Source organism: Cryptomeria japonica, chromosome 8 (assembly GCF_030272615.1).
Source record: "Cryptomeria japonica chromosome 8, Sugi_1.0, whole genome shotgun sequence".
Classification (NCBI taxonomy): Eukaryota; Viridiplantae; Streptophyta; class Pinopsida; order Cupressales; family Cupressaceae; genus Cryptomeria; species Cryptomeria japonica.
In genome coordinates, this window is record NC_081412.1 from 537,545,688 (window position 1) to 537,561,401 (window position 15,714).

A 15,714-nucleotide genomic window follows, 5' to 3' on the forward strand; every position below is an offset into this window, starting at 1 on the left:
CAATACATTCACCCCCGAACCTCTGTCCACGATGGTGTCTTTGAGGATAGCCCCAAGAATTCCCATCTCTACTACAGCAGGATGCCGACCACTATTTAAGGCCAACAACATTGGGTCAGCCGAGGGGCTGACCGAAACTTCTGCCCATGTGGCACGCAAAGGTGCCTGCGCAGTGGTTTGTATGGAACTAAAAATGGCGGTTCTTAACTGTGGCATTGTTTCTAGAAGGTCCTTTACCCTTATATGTACTTCCATCTGCAGTACTTGCCCAATGATGTTATTTTCAGCTTCCATACGGGATGATGTACTTGCCACCTCGTTGTTCCGTCGTTCGGCCGTCATCTCACGTTCAATATTGGCCTTTGCCTCTCGTAATCACTCCTTCGTATGGGGGTCGGGATAAGTGACCTTTCTCGTCTGAGCGCGGGTGATCGCCAGTACTTCTTTCTCACCAGTCTTCTCAATGTTGAGGAGATTAACCCCTGCCTTTGGGCAATTTGCGTCCTCATGGTCGCCTGGCCCACACCATCGCAGAGGTGCTGAGTGGTGGCTTCCTTCGGGCAATCACGGGCGAAGTGCCCCCACTGATTACAAGCCCTACATTGGATCATTGGCCGGCCCTTGGCGTCATACTGGATACGGCTTCCGTTATTGTTATTGTTGTTATTCCTTCCGCCGCCGCGTCTGTTGTCCCGGTAACCTCCAGATGATGCCATTGTGTTGGTTTGTTGGGCCGTACCCGCTGGTGCGGATGTTGTGGCCTGTTCAGTGAACAACACTTGGCTCATTTGCGTACTTCGGGTTTTCCTGTTGTATGGGCATTCCTTGATGGAGTGTCTCATCACTTGGCAAATCTCACAAAAGGCCTTCTTCGGGCAGGTCCCTTTTGTGTGGCCTTCTTCCTCACAATCAGTGCACCACACCTCTTCGTTTTTACTCGTGCTTCCTTTCATGTTCTTAAATTCCTTCAACATTCGGTGCATATCCTTTTGAAGAGCTTGCACCTTCTTACTTGATGATTCATCACTGTTGCTTTCTCCCGAGGACTCCTCTTCTAGAGAGGACTTGTCCTTTTTCTTCTGCGATGTTTTGCCTTCACTTTCCAAATCCATTGCGCGGTTGTATGCGTCATCGTATGAGGTGGGTGGTACAATTTTCATCTTTCTCCTCAAGGATGATTGCAACCCTTCCACGAACCATCTTTTCTTTAGTCCGTCAGCCGAAGGTTCTCCATCTTCCCCAGTAACTCCTTTAACCGTCGGCTGTATGTTCGCACTGTCTCGTGCTTTCCCTGTTTTGTGCTTAATATCTCTGCCACGATCTCATTTCATCTCGAAGGAGTCGAAACTCCTTCTCGAAAGTTTTTTGTAGATCATCCAATGTTCCCACCTTTACTTTATCCACATCAGAGTACCAATCAATGGCTACCCCTCTCAGGGTGGCAGGGAACTGCACCACCCAATCCGCTTTGTCAACTACCCCGTTGGCTGACCATATTGTCTCACACGTACGGCAGTGCCGTACGGGGTCATCGTTGCCATCTCCGTTGAATTTAGGCAACTTCTGTTTGCCCACCATCGATGGGGGTCGTCTTCCTGCAGGTGGTTGTGGCTGTGCCTGTGCCCCTGCGCCACTCCCTCCAGCATCGATGGTGTGTCCTGCGTGGGTGACTGGAGGTATGGTGTTTTGCCTGCTGTGTGTGGCACCTACAACCGTACGGTTGTCCTCCCCTCCGTTCTCACCCGCACCCACTCTTGGCTCCCTTTGGTGATCCTCACTTCATGGCGTAAAGGATAAGTTTCTAAATTGATCCCGGGTCTCTTCGACTAGATTCCTCCGTAATCTTGTTTCCTCCAGAAACTCTTCGTGGCTTCTCACCCTACGGTGTTCCGGCGACGCGTAGAAATTTCCCTCGACTTCTACACCCTCCGTGACACCTCCTTGGTTCCCTTCAACCAACCCCTCGGCAGGTCGTCCTTTGGCAAGTTGCCTTAGCCTCCGTCTACGTTCTATTCATTGTTCCAGAATCAAGGCCCTCTGCACGGCCTCCCACTCATTCGTTTCTGCTTTCTTATTTCTATCTTTATTTAATAGGTTGGGCATTAATTCCCATACATTTCCATAATTCACAACACATAAACCAGAACACGCCTTTATTAATTCATTTCGTCAGATATAACTCGTGTCAATATTATGACACCTTTATTTGAATATAGAATGTTCCTTTATCCCTATGGGATTCAGGGTTCAATTCCTTCCTGGCCTCGTGCCATCCCGCTCCGCTTCCCCACGGCTGCTTTCTTCGTACTGTTGGAGGATTTGTTGGCGTCGCTCTTCCCGGGCAATCTCCTCCAAGCGACCTTGTTGCCAACAATGCCTGTGCAAGCAACCGGGGGAGGTGGTTCATCAACCGATTTTTTGTCGAGCTAACCTCCAGTGTTGTCTACACGGCACTTGGTGGGATTTCAGCCTCCGTGGCCTCTTGTCGGACGTAGGTCTCTATGGCTACCTGGAGCAGGATTGAAAAGTCCCTCATCGCAGTGTCTTCTCCATTGTAGAGCTCTGTTTGCGTGTCGTCGGCCTCTGGGTTTATCTCACCAACAAGTAGACCCATCGTGTTCGTGCGCCCTCCACTTCTTCCATTCCCGAGTATGTCTAGGCAACGGCGCCAAATGTTTGCCACATACGGGTAAACGATTAAATGCAGAAAGTAAATGCACAGAACATAATGGAAATATATTAAATAACTAGTCTTTGTATTAATTCAACAGTCCCTGTACATCAAGTGCTTATAACATTACACCAGACACAATTATCATGACGATACTAAGAAGGAACGGTATGCAATATATAATACCCGAAGGTGTGCGACCAACCATCGCGTCCAACTGCCCTTCGGGACGACTAACTAACTGACCGTCGTAACTCATTATTACCGACGACAACATAAACATAACATAATGATTATTCCCGACAACACAAGGCAATGCAAAGTCCGCCCTTGGAAAAGCATGATCAAAGTCCGCCACAAGGAGAGGAATAAAGTCAACCAAGCAAATCTGTCCAAGCTTCTTCCAAGTCCGCCCTATGCATAATGTCCATCAACCTTCCAAGTCCGCCCATGCTAAGTTGGAAAGGAATTGTCAAAGTCCGCCCTAGACACATTAAGTGAAGTGGCAAGAGGTTGGTGAAAGTCCGCCTAGGCAAGTATGGTATGACTACTTCCAAGTCCGCCATGGTAAAGACAAACAAAGTTGGCAAAGAACTTTCAAAGTCCATCATGCCTAAAGGGATACCAAGTGTGCCTTGGCTAGACACACATCAAGTATGCCCTTGGATTGTCTCAACCTTCATGAACTCCGCCATGTCTAGGAAGACTCAAACTTCGCCCAGCCAAGATAAAAGATGGCAGATAAAGCATAAAGTCCACCAAGGTAATGCAAACTGGAAGCATGTCCAAGCTTCCTTGAACTCCGCCTAGGCACATAAAAGAAATATGTCCAAGCTCCTCCAAACACCGCCCTGCCCAAGCATGTGCCAAGTCCGCCTTGGCAAGGAAACCATCAAGTCACCAAGCATAAGAAGAATGTCCAAGGTATGAGAAAGTCCGCCCTAACACAAGGAAGATCCAATGAAGCATGAAGTCTGCCAGGCACAAGAGGTAGATGGCAAAGAAGTCACAAAATCTGCCTTGGACAAATGGCTAATGAATATCAAAGTCGGCCTAGGAAGGGTAGAAGTTGGCAAGCATGTTAATTTCAAAGTTCACCAAAAAAAAAAAAGCATGGCTAGACTTCATCCAAGTCCGCCTAGCCCAAGGTGACAACAAGAAAGCTCGACAAAGTTAGAAAGCATGAAAATTTGCCTAAGGAAAATTGAAATTTCCCAAGGTAAATTGTCCAAACACCTTGAAAGTTTGATAAAACACAAGTTGGCAAGACATTCCAAGTTTACCAAGGCATAAATGGAATATATGAAGATGCCTAGGCAAAACATAAAAAATTTGCCTATGGCTCAAGGATAAGACATGAAGACAATCAACTTGCCATGCCAAAGAGAGAAAATGGCTAAAAGGAAAAACGACTTTGACAAAGGAACACATGACGTCAAGGATTAATTAATTGAACGGGTTGGAAAATAAAAGTTTGACACATGAAAACTGGCTAAGTGTGGAATTTTCCACAACCAAAAGAATATGATTTTGACTAAGTGTTGGAGAGGAAACATGAAGAAAGAAGAACAAAGAGGAAAATAATGAGGAGATGAATAAAATTATTGTCCAAAGGTAGAGTTTGTTCTACTCAGCACAAGCCAGATATAGAATAGAAGGCAAATCCACAAGAAAAATTGGTCAAAATCTTGGCTAGCCAAAATTTGGCAAAGTATGGGAAATATTTCACAGAAAAAGTTCTAATTTCCTTCATTGTGGCGAAGGCACAGGAGAATTTTTCTCCAAAATCCTAGGCATTTGAAAGAGTTTCCAAGCATCCAGAAAGGAAGTCTCCAAGTTTGGCGAAAATATACAAAGAAATTCTAGACTTCTTGAAGGATTTCATCTCCTGAAGAATTAAAGGCAAGCTCCCAATCAGAATCAGATGGTGACAAAAAGACTACAAATTTCCATGCAAGCAATTTTTCGACACAAATTGGAGAATTCAAGGAGGACATTCAATTGTTCCAAGACAACATGTCCAGGTTCATTGAACACACTGCCTCTCAGCAGGAGAAGGGGGTGCAATCCTAAAAGATAGCATCTTGTGCCACTTATCTCTCATCCGACGGATATTTGACCTATTTTGGGAAACTTTGGTTAGGGTTTTGTTGTTTTAATCTCGGTCGTTAATTGGAAATCAATCCTAGCCATTGAATTGTAATTGGGGAGCCTATAAATTGAGCTCACCCCTCATTTGTAAATCATGGGAGCATGTTGCAAAACATGTTGAGATAAGTAAATTGTTGCATACAATCACCAAAGTAATAAGTAATGCATTGTTCGAATTGATGGTGATTACCTCTTTTATTTTGCAGTTGGCATGGTTCTTATCCCTCATCATAGTTTAGATTTTATTTCATGTATGTTAGAAGAATGCAAGATTTGATAAGTATTGATTTATGGTGAATTTCTGCTCATACTTTTGATGAACAAATGATTTTTGTTCATTGTGTAAAGTTCGTCTGAGCTTATTTTGTGAAGGTTTAACTTCTACTTTGAGTAATATTGTTCAACTGTTGGTATTATTCATAAGTGTGAAAATCATAAGCACATCCCTTGAAGATTGCACTCACTTTGTGTAGTTGTCCTAAGTGTGGCGAAGCAAAGTGTTGTTATTGAAGTCACCTAGTCAATACTGTCTCTTGAATTATTAGGAATAGATTAGAATTTCTAAACCTTATTTCTTTTTTAGTTTTCTTGAAGTCCCCAATCCAAAACCCAAAAACGATAAATCTCCATAGTGAATTGAACGGGCCAAGTGTAAGTCCCTTTGTGTATTACCAACATATCACAACGCCCATTGAGCTTATCCACACATCAAGACCTGACCAAAGAAACCTTGGAATCGCCATATAGTCTTCTTGCAATCTTATCATAAGTGGTGGTTTTTCAAGAGAGGATAGAGTATCCTTGGGTATTTTGTTCTAATGTTCGGTATATGATAAAACGTACACCAACAAGACCCCAATGGGTTTGAGGGGTAGCAATGGCAATCTGCACAAGGTGTTAGATGTGAGAAAAACCCAACAATAGATGGGGTGCATGGGGAACATTTCGTTCCCCCATGGGCAAGAAGTGGGGGTTCAAGACCTATGCCTCCCCCCCCCCCTCACTCCCCACCCCCAATTAGGGCCTTTTTTTTATGTAGCACCAAAAACTCGATGATTTTTTCTGCGACTTTTTAGCTGGAAAACTTAGGGCTCAAAACAACTCAAGAATTTTTCATGACTCACAGAGTCTTCCATCTATGTTACCAATATACTACAAAAATTAACCACAAAATGATTATCAGTATAATAAGATTACAAACACTTTGTCCGAATAGGATACGAGCGAAATCAAGAGGATAAGACTTGAACCAATAAAACAAAAACAATAAAGAATATTCCTAAAGTCTATCCTAAAAGATAATTGACCATTATGAATAAACATTACTTTAATAGTATAAAGACCCATCTATAGTGTTTTCAATACTCAGCAGATCAAGACCAATCTGTTAGAATTTTTAAGATAAAATATAACTTTCACATCAGCCCACTGTAGCACATTAGCCTCTAGAATTTTTTGGAATGGATGCAATCCAAGCGTCATTCTGCTTACCAATTTGTAAACAAAAACAGTATAGATATAACCATATCTAAGTAGCTTTGTCATATTAACATCTGAAGGAATCTGATTTATCAATGCTTGGCTAGACAACGATTTTTAACAACTAGAGAAGCTCAGATGAAATATCTATGACAACTTAAAATCCTACACAGAAGAGTGCATAAATTAAGTATTGGGCAAGTCACCTGGGCTCCCAGAATAGGAGGAATGAATAGAAGTCCAGTTGCAATAGCAAACATAACCATCAAGCTCACTCCATCATCTCCTTCATCATATGGAAGAGGATGATTTGAACAATGCAGATTCATTACAGGCTTCCGAGAGTAATTAGCCTGTATTACTTGTAAAAATGCATTATCGAGCATAGCAGCAACAGTAGGCAACTGATGAGTGTGCCAAGGTTGATACATAACAGTATACTTGAAAGAACAATCTGCAGAAAATATGTGTAGCAACAATAATTAAGATATGATAACTGGAAGTCTGCAACAATTGTGCATTTTCTAAGGTACAGTGTTGGAGATAATTTCTTTGGAAAGTGAAGTTTTATGAAAAAAATATATTAAACCAATTTGCAGTGCATGTAAAACATTGTCTAATCCACATAGGACTTTGAATCTGTAAAATGTCATAAATTCATAATGCTTAGAGCACACCTAAAGGATAACTTGCTAGCTCTTATGCCACAAAATAATTTCAAACATGGGAAAATATTTCCCTTATTTATTCAAACAAAAAAGTGGCAGTCTTGTGGAACCAATGAGTACACCTCAGTTAATGAAGAGTCCATTTACCATGAATCCAGCAAATCTAAAACAATAAAGAAACAATCTTGCCCATTTGAAAGCACCGGTACATATGCATAAGAAATCACAGACCTCAAGGAAAGGTTGTAATGATACAACGTAAGCATGCATATAAAAACTCATACAACTCATGTAAACCATGCACAGCAATCTCAAACATCAAATTAATTGCAAAACATGCTACTGCAGAACATTTGATGTAAAAGAAACTCAAGTAATTTTACAGCGTGACTAAGTTAAGCAGAGCATTACTTTTTATTGTATAATGCTAGTGATAATGAAAAACTACTAATTCTAGACAACATAGAGGGAACTTTGATACATATTTTGTATTTAGTTTCGAAAAAACTACTCAGTTTATAATGCTGCTTGACAATTCTGTTTAAATATTTCATTAACTGGCAATTTAGAAAGGCATCACCAAAGGTATACGGTATAGGTATCATGCATCTGAATCATAGTTCAAAAACTTGCTGGTCACTTTTACATTACTCAAGAGTACTTGCAGGTCAGTTGGGGGATACAGGTAACTTTCCTGTGAGTTAACGCTGAAAATTTGCCCAAAAATCACCAGTAACTTGGGAACCAAACTGCAAAACTCAGCCAATGTTGCAATAAGAAAATTACAAAAAAAATAAAGTCATTTTTCATCATTTTTTTAATTTGATTTTTCAAGCTGTTAATGTAGATTAGATTTCTTAGTAGATAGAATAGAGGTATCTTTTAATTTTTATGTTTCACAAATGATGCTCTTACTAACCTATGAATCTTGCAGGTTGCTGCAAGTGTAAGGATGAAATAATAAATGCACACAGTAAGTTAATTCGCCAAGTATGATTATATTGCTGAGTGTCAAGAATAGACCAATCTTCAAAGGCATGTACTTATCAACTGCTGTAACACCTTTCACCGATCTGTTCGTGGATTATATATATATGAATGAGAAGACACATCGGTGGATAGACATGACTCCACACGTGTGGAGACATGTCTCTCCACCGATATGTCTATTCATTTGTTATTACAAACATCATACCGATTCATAATCAGTAGTTTGATAATCCATTAACACAAAACCGATTCATTTACAAAACTGATTCTAATCGATAGTTAACAATTCATTTAACACAGCTGATTCACAATCGGTATGTTAAAATGAAGACTCATTAATCGATATACATTATCGATTATGGTAAATCGATGAAAGTAGTCGATACACACTATCAACAGGGTTTAGATCATGCACGATCACAGATTTATACTTGGAAGATGATGATTGATATATGATCAGCCATTTGATCATTCAATCGAATTTAGTTTATTCATGACAAGATTATTAATGTATGTATATTAATATATATAATAATAATAAACTCAATTATTATTATTATGTATATTGGTATACATAAATCATTCCAATGATGTAATTCTCATTCATAATCATATTTATCTGACCGAAGCTATCATCTTTAACACTCCCTCTTAGCTAGGGAGGATAAAATCTATCCAAGAGCATAACACAATAGATCCATTAATTGTGCAGGAAGAGAGATACCTTATCGAGATATCAGGAGATATGGTATAACCAAGAATATCAAGTCACATGATATTCAACATATCTCATAAATATCCATCTTTATGGTATGTGCACTTGGCATCACGTCTCATGATGTCTACCATAATGGATAGCAGATCATGGAATATCTACGGATATTAAGACTCATAATATCCACCATGATGATCTCTTGCAGAGTTATTATGGTTTATTTAATAACATCAAATCTCATGATATCTACCATAATGTCTAAGAGATATTAACTATCATGATATGTCCACAGATATCAAGTCACATGATATCCATCATGATAGTAAAATTGATCATTGTAAAGTCGTCACCTCACAATATCAATTAGATACAAGTGTTCATTATTGAAAAATCGTCACCTTTCAACAATGTCCACAGGGGCCCATGAAGTCATGGAGTCACACACATGACAATAAAAGAGTACACACATTAAACATCTTTAAATATTAGTACAAATAAAATAATTAGAGACTCAATCTCAAATTTAATTAACATTTTCAACCATACCAAGTTTATCTCGAAAGTGTTCAACCTTTATCTTGGAGAGTGGCTTGGTGAGGATGTCTGTTGTTTGATCACCTGTACTAATATACTCCAACTGGATCACATTCCTTTCTACCATGTTTCTAACATAGCGATAAGGAATCTCAATGTGTTTTGATCTATCATGAAACACTGGATTCACTGAAAGCTTGATACAACTCTGGTTATCACAATGGATGACAGTAGGATTCAAGGGCTGACCAAACAGTCCTACAAGCAATTTCCTAAGCCACACTGCTTCTCTTGCTCCCATGGAGGTTGCAATGTACTCCACTTCTGTAGAGCTCTGTGCAACTGAGGATTGTTTTCTACTGATCCATGAGATCATTGTTGATCCTAAACTGAAGCAACATCCTGATGTGCTTTTCCGGTCAACCACACTTCCAGCTCAATCTGAGTCAGTGTATCCATGTAGATCTAGGTCTACATGTTTGTATCTAAGACCATATCCAATTGAGCCTGGAAGGTATCTCAGAATGTGTTTTGTTGCAACAAGATGTATCTTCTTTGGTTCACACATAAACTGGCTAAGTGCATTCACTACATAACAAATATCAGGTCTAGTGTTGACCAAATACATCATGGATCCAATTATCTGTCTGTAGAGAGTGGGATCTGCGAATTCTGAGTCTATCGCTACTTCCTTCAATTTGTGCAGATTTGTTTCCATAGGTGTAGACATGGGTCTGCACTCCATCATTCCAAACCTCTTCAAAATGTCAATAGCATACTTTCCCTGATTCAAAGTGATGCCATCTGCCTATTGCCAAACTTCTAATCCAAGGAAGTAATGTAGGATACCCAAATCCTTCATATCAAATTTTGAAGCTAAGTCCTTCTTACACTAGGTAATTAGGTGATCTTCTCCTGTGATTAATAGGTCATCAACATATAAAATAAGAATTAACATATCACCATCAATTACCTTAAAGTAGAGGTTTGGATCTGCATCATTCTTGGAAAACCCTAACCCCAAGAGGTAGCGATCAATTTTGTCATACCAGGCTCTAGGACCTGTTTGAGTCCATACAAAGCTTTCTTCAATCTGCAAACATGTGATTCAACCTTATGTATAACAAATCCTTTAGGTTGCTCGAGTAGACTTCCTCCTCAATCGTGCCATTCAGGAATGCAGTTTTCACATCCATTTGATGGATCTTCCATCCCTTTGATGTTGCAATAGCAATTACGGCTCTAACTGAAGTGTAACGAACAACAGGGGCAAAAGTCTCTTCATAATCAATTCCCTCTTTCGGAGAGAAACCTCTGGCAACAAACCGAGCTTTGTGTTTTTCAATGCTACCATCTGCAGCATGTTTTATCTTGAAGAGCCATTTTGATGATACAATAGATTTTTCTTTAGGTCTTGGTACGATGTCCCAGACATCATTTTTTATAATGGACTGATACTCTTCTAACATAGCATCTTTCCACACTTGATGATTGAGAGCCTCTTTAACACAAGATGGTTCTGAATTTATTATCTCACTCATCAAGGGAACATAACTAGAGAATCTATGAGGTCTCTTGCTTTCCCTGAAGGTTCCCTTTGGTGCTATATAATTCTTGGCTTCTTGAATCATCTTCCTAGCCCAAAGAGGTCTCTTTTGGTTTTCATTACTAGGTTCATTTAAGGGAGCAATTTGACCTTCACTATCAATTTCTTCAGGAGTCTCCCTCTGAATCTCAGGAGCATGATCCTCTTCCATATTGTTAGGAGGATCTTGATCTTCTATCTCAAGAGAGCTTTTGGATCTCCTGAAAGCAATGTCTTCCTCAAAAATGACATCTCTGCTAAGTTCAATTAATCTTTGGCCAGGTATGTATATCCTATAAGCTTTAGATGTTTCACTATAGCCTACAAACACTCCTTTTCTACCTGAGGGTTCTAACTTAGACCTCTTTTCTTTAGGTATATGTAAGTAGACCGGACAACCAAAGATTCTTAGATGACTTATATTAGGTTTGATGCCAATGAATGCTTCTTCAGATGTTTTGTTGTCTAGAAGTGAATGAGGACATATATTTTGGATGTAGACAGTTGTTCTAGAGGCTTCGGCCCAAAATGAAGTTTCTATGTTTTGATCATACATCATAAGCTCTAGCAGCTTCTACTATAGTCCTATTCTTTCTTTCTGCCACCCCATTTTGTTGGGGATTATAAGGTATAGTAAACTGCCTCTTAATTCCAGCATTTACACAAAACTCCTTAAAAACGTCTGAAGTATATTCCCCCCCATTGTCTGTTCTTAATGTTTTGATTTTATTCCCTGATATGTTTTCTACAAGAGCTTTGAATTCCTTGAACCTCATAAAGATTTCTTCATACTCTTTACATTTAAGAAAATATATCCAAGTTTTCCTAGAGAAGTCATCTACAAATATTACATAGTACAAGAATCCTCCTATAGAGGTTACAGACATAGGTCCACATAAATCAGAATGAATTAGTTCTAATACATTTTTAGATTTGCTATTACTATTGTGGAAAGTTCCTTTTGTATTCTTCCCTAGGGCACAACCTTTGCATGTTCCTTCATGATTTTGGTTTAGCTTAGGCAAACCAATCACCATTTTCTCTATGGAGGGTAGAGCACGAATGTGGAGATGCCCTAATCTTTTGTGCCAAATCTCGTTTGATTTTGAAGTCTCATGAATTAGGGCTTGAGAGGGAGTAGTGCATAGTTTGTAAAGGCATCCGTGTCTGACTCCTATAGTATGAGCCTTCTTGATTATGGAGTTCTTTGGCCATGCTAGAACTTTGCCTTCCATAAAGGTTATCATATACCCTTTGTTTTCAAGTGCAGAAATGGATACTAGATTTCTCTTTATCCCTGGCATAAATAATACTCCTGTGAGCTGAAGAGATATGCCTGATTTTAGATTTATGTTGTAGGTTCCAATCCCTTTGACTGGATAGTTAGAATCGTCCCCAATGGTTACTTCCTCATCAAAATTCTCTACCATAGTGTCTAGGTGTTCTCTGAATGCGGTAATGTGATGCGAGGCTCCACTATCAATCACCCAGGTGTTGAGGCTGGTTGAGACTTGGCTTGATAAGGCTGAATAGAAGACAAACTTCTCAGGTTCATTCTCCATGCTAGCTTTTCCAATTTCAACAATGGAAGCTTGTTGTTTTGGCCTATCCGAACACTTCAGGGCATAATGTCCATACTTACCACATCTGAAACACTGCACTTGGGATATGTCCCTCCTCCTTTTGGAAGAGCCTTTTCTATTGGTGCCCTTGTCCTTCTTCCTCTTGAAGTTCCTCTTTTTCCCTTTCTTGTGAGAGTGAGAGTTCAACACATGAATATCTTCATTGGTGATATTTTGGTCAATCCCGTTGGTGATCAACTGGATTCTTGTTGAATGCAATCCGTCTTCAACCGATCAAACTTGGGGAGCTTTGAACATACACTTATTCCTTGAATAAATGTTTCCCATGAAGTTGGGAGTCCATTTAGAGCCATCAACGTTAATTCCTTGTCGTCAATTAGATGACCAATTGTAGAAAGTTGGTCCCTTAATTCAGTGATCCTCATAAAATATGATGTGACAGTTTCTCCCTTATTCATCTTCACATGATGGAGTTGCCTTTTCAATGTGAGAGCTCTGCTGGTATTGTTTATTTCATACATGTCTTCAAGTGATTTGAACATGTGGTATGCTGTGTCATACTTTGAAATAACTGGAACTATATGGTCTCTAATTGCATCCACGATCACTTTCATGGCTTTTCCATTGTTCTTGTTCCATTGAATTTTCTCAACATCATCGTCTGGTTCAGGAATGTTTCCCCTTATAAATGAATCTAGTTCATTTTCCTTCAAGGTATAAAACTTCCATGATACAAAGTTAGACACTCCTTCAAGACGATCTTCGAATCTGACTCCGCTTGCCATTATAAAGAAAGGAATGTGATTTTTCTTAAGAGCAAAATGATACAATAGATAATCTACTATCTCAAATCTAATGGGATCTTCCTTGACTTGGCTCTAATACTATGTTAATGTAGATTAGATTTCTTAGTAGATAGAATAGAGGTATCTTTTAATTTTTATGTTTCACAAATGATGCTCTTACTAACCTAGGAACCTTGCAGGTTGCTGCAAGTGTAAGGAGGAAATAATAAATGCACACAGTAAGTTAATTCGCCAAGTATGATTATATTGCTGAGTGTCAAGAATAGACCAATCTTATAAGGCATGTACTTATCGATTGTTGTAACACCTTTCACCGATCTGTTCGTGGATTATATATATATATGAATGAGAAGACACATCGATGAATAGACATGTCTCCACACGTGTGGAGACATGTCTCTCCACCGATATGTCTATTCATGTATTATTACAAACATCATACTGATTCATAATCGGTAGTTTGATAATCCATTAACACAAAACCGATTCTAATCAATAGTTAACAATTCATTTAACACAACCGATTCACAATCGGTATGTTAAAATGAAGAATCGTTAATCGATATAAATTATCAATTATGGTAAATCGATGAAAGTAGTCGATACACACTATCGACAGGGTTTAGATCATGCACGATCACAGATTCATACTTGGAAGATGATGATCGATATATGATCAGCCACTTGATCATTCAATCGAATTTAGTTTATTCATGACAAGATTATTAATGTATGTATATTAATATATATAATAATAATAAACTCAATTATTATTATTATGTATATTGGTATACATATATAAATCATTCCAATGATGTAAGTCTCATTCATGATCATATTTATTTGACCGAAGCTATCATCTTTAACACAAGCATTCATATGGGAGCATTGCACATTTGTTTGCAAGCATTTGGGAGTTATTTACTATTGTATTTCTAATGTTCAATTAGTTTTTAGCAGCTGATAGGGTTTTGTATGATTTTATTTTGTTTGTTTTGTCTTTTTGCTAGGGTTCCACTCCTTTCTAAAAACAAAATGGCATTGGCAAGTAGGAGAGGCGGCAGGAAGCCTAGGGACCTGTTGGTGTGTTTTTTATGCATGCGCAACTCAGAATAAAATACCCAAAGATATCCTATTCTCTCTTGATCAAAATCTTCTATGTGCTAAATAGACGAACTATGTGATCACAAAGACGACTCCAAGCTTCCCAATTCATGCGGATAGTCTCAGTTGGTTTGTTGTGATAGGTTGGCTGTAATGTCCCCTACCTGATTAACATAATTAATCTATCTTGATATACTAAAATTGATTGAGAAACTAATCATGAAGCCAATCATTGATATTCTTCAATTCATTAGTTATTAACAAGTGCTTATTTATTTTCCTCATTAGATGATTACTTTAATTATTCATAGTTCTTAATATAGATATTAGACCCTGCTACTACTTCACTTTTTAAGGGAGAAGGGTTTATGTATGTTACAACAGCGCTTAAAGACCAAATACAATAGGTTCCGTCAAAGTTTATAGATCCAAGCCCTTACCTATCTTGGGTCTATACCCTCAAGGCTTATGGGTCGTTGATCCCCACCCTATCTTGGGACTTCACCTATTGCTTGGATTTAGATTGCCCCTCTTTTGAACATCTCATTCCCATCTTCTTAAATACTGATAATAGCAGCAAGAGGAATGGTGTATATATATATGTGTGTGTGTGTGTGTATATATATCACTACCATTGCCTTAAACACTACTTTTTGGTCTATCTAGTGGCTGTAAAGGCAGACAGATCTAACATGCATCAAATCTGGTTTGCCACTGTATAGGAGATTAAATATGATTGTCTTACGTGATATATATATATATATATATACTGTTGACGTGGCCAAAGTCGTGTTACCAACTCTCTTCGGTCAACACAGAATAGAATGTTGAGTATCCTATCCTCTCTTGAATAAGGAAATCCCTAATGCTTATGAATGATCAAACGGGACAACCTCAAGGTTCCAAATGTTAGGTCTTTGTGTCCTACAAGAGGGGGTTGGTATTTTGCTCATAACTTGAGCATACGGAGTCGAAATCGCGCAAACCATATATCGTTGAAAAGCTCTTTCTGAACCCAATCCAAATATGGAGGTATATTTTTCTGATTTTGTCATTTTGCAAGTTTTTTTGCTAGTTGAAGTCACAAGTTGCAGTTTGCACTCCCGTGGGCATATCTTGTGCATCCGGACTCCGTTTTTTGCAAATGAGATATCGGTGGAAGGGTGATTCAGAGCTCTATCTAGATCTCAGGTCCATTTTTGCCGATAGCTTACCAGCCCACTGTCTCTTCCTTTTGAAGTAATCAGTGACTTCCTGACCCTATTCTGCCCTCCTATGATCCGAGCTCCATCTTTTTGGCTTAGATCTCTATTGATTTTAGCATCATGGAGAATAGCATTCAGATTCAGTGTACCTATCATACCTCTCCCTTGTCAGCATTATGGGGGGGTTTCTACTGTTGTTGCTACTGCCCCTCTTTGACCCTCT

At 39.0% G+C, this 15,714-nt stretch overlaps 1 protein-coding gene across 9 annotated transcripts in view; it reads right to left on the reverse strand.

Moving 5' to 3' along the window:
- LOC131027665 (uncharacterized) overlaps window positions 1–15,714 on the reverse strand; it is a 300,093-nt gene that overhangs the window by 105,890 nt on the left and 178,489 nt on the right. For all 9 annotated transcript variants that reach the window (XR_009102519.2, XM_057957732.2, XM_057957733.2 and 6 more), the window contains one exon: window positions 6,508–6,755. Coding sequence is in view for 8 of the 9 variants with exons in the window: in XM_057957732.2 (XP_057813715.1) it covers window positions 6,508–6,755 (248 nt within the window). In the remaining variant the exon portion in view is untranslated. The remainder of the gene's footprint in view (window positions 1–6,507; window positions 6,756–15,714) is intronic.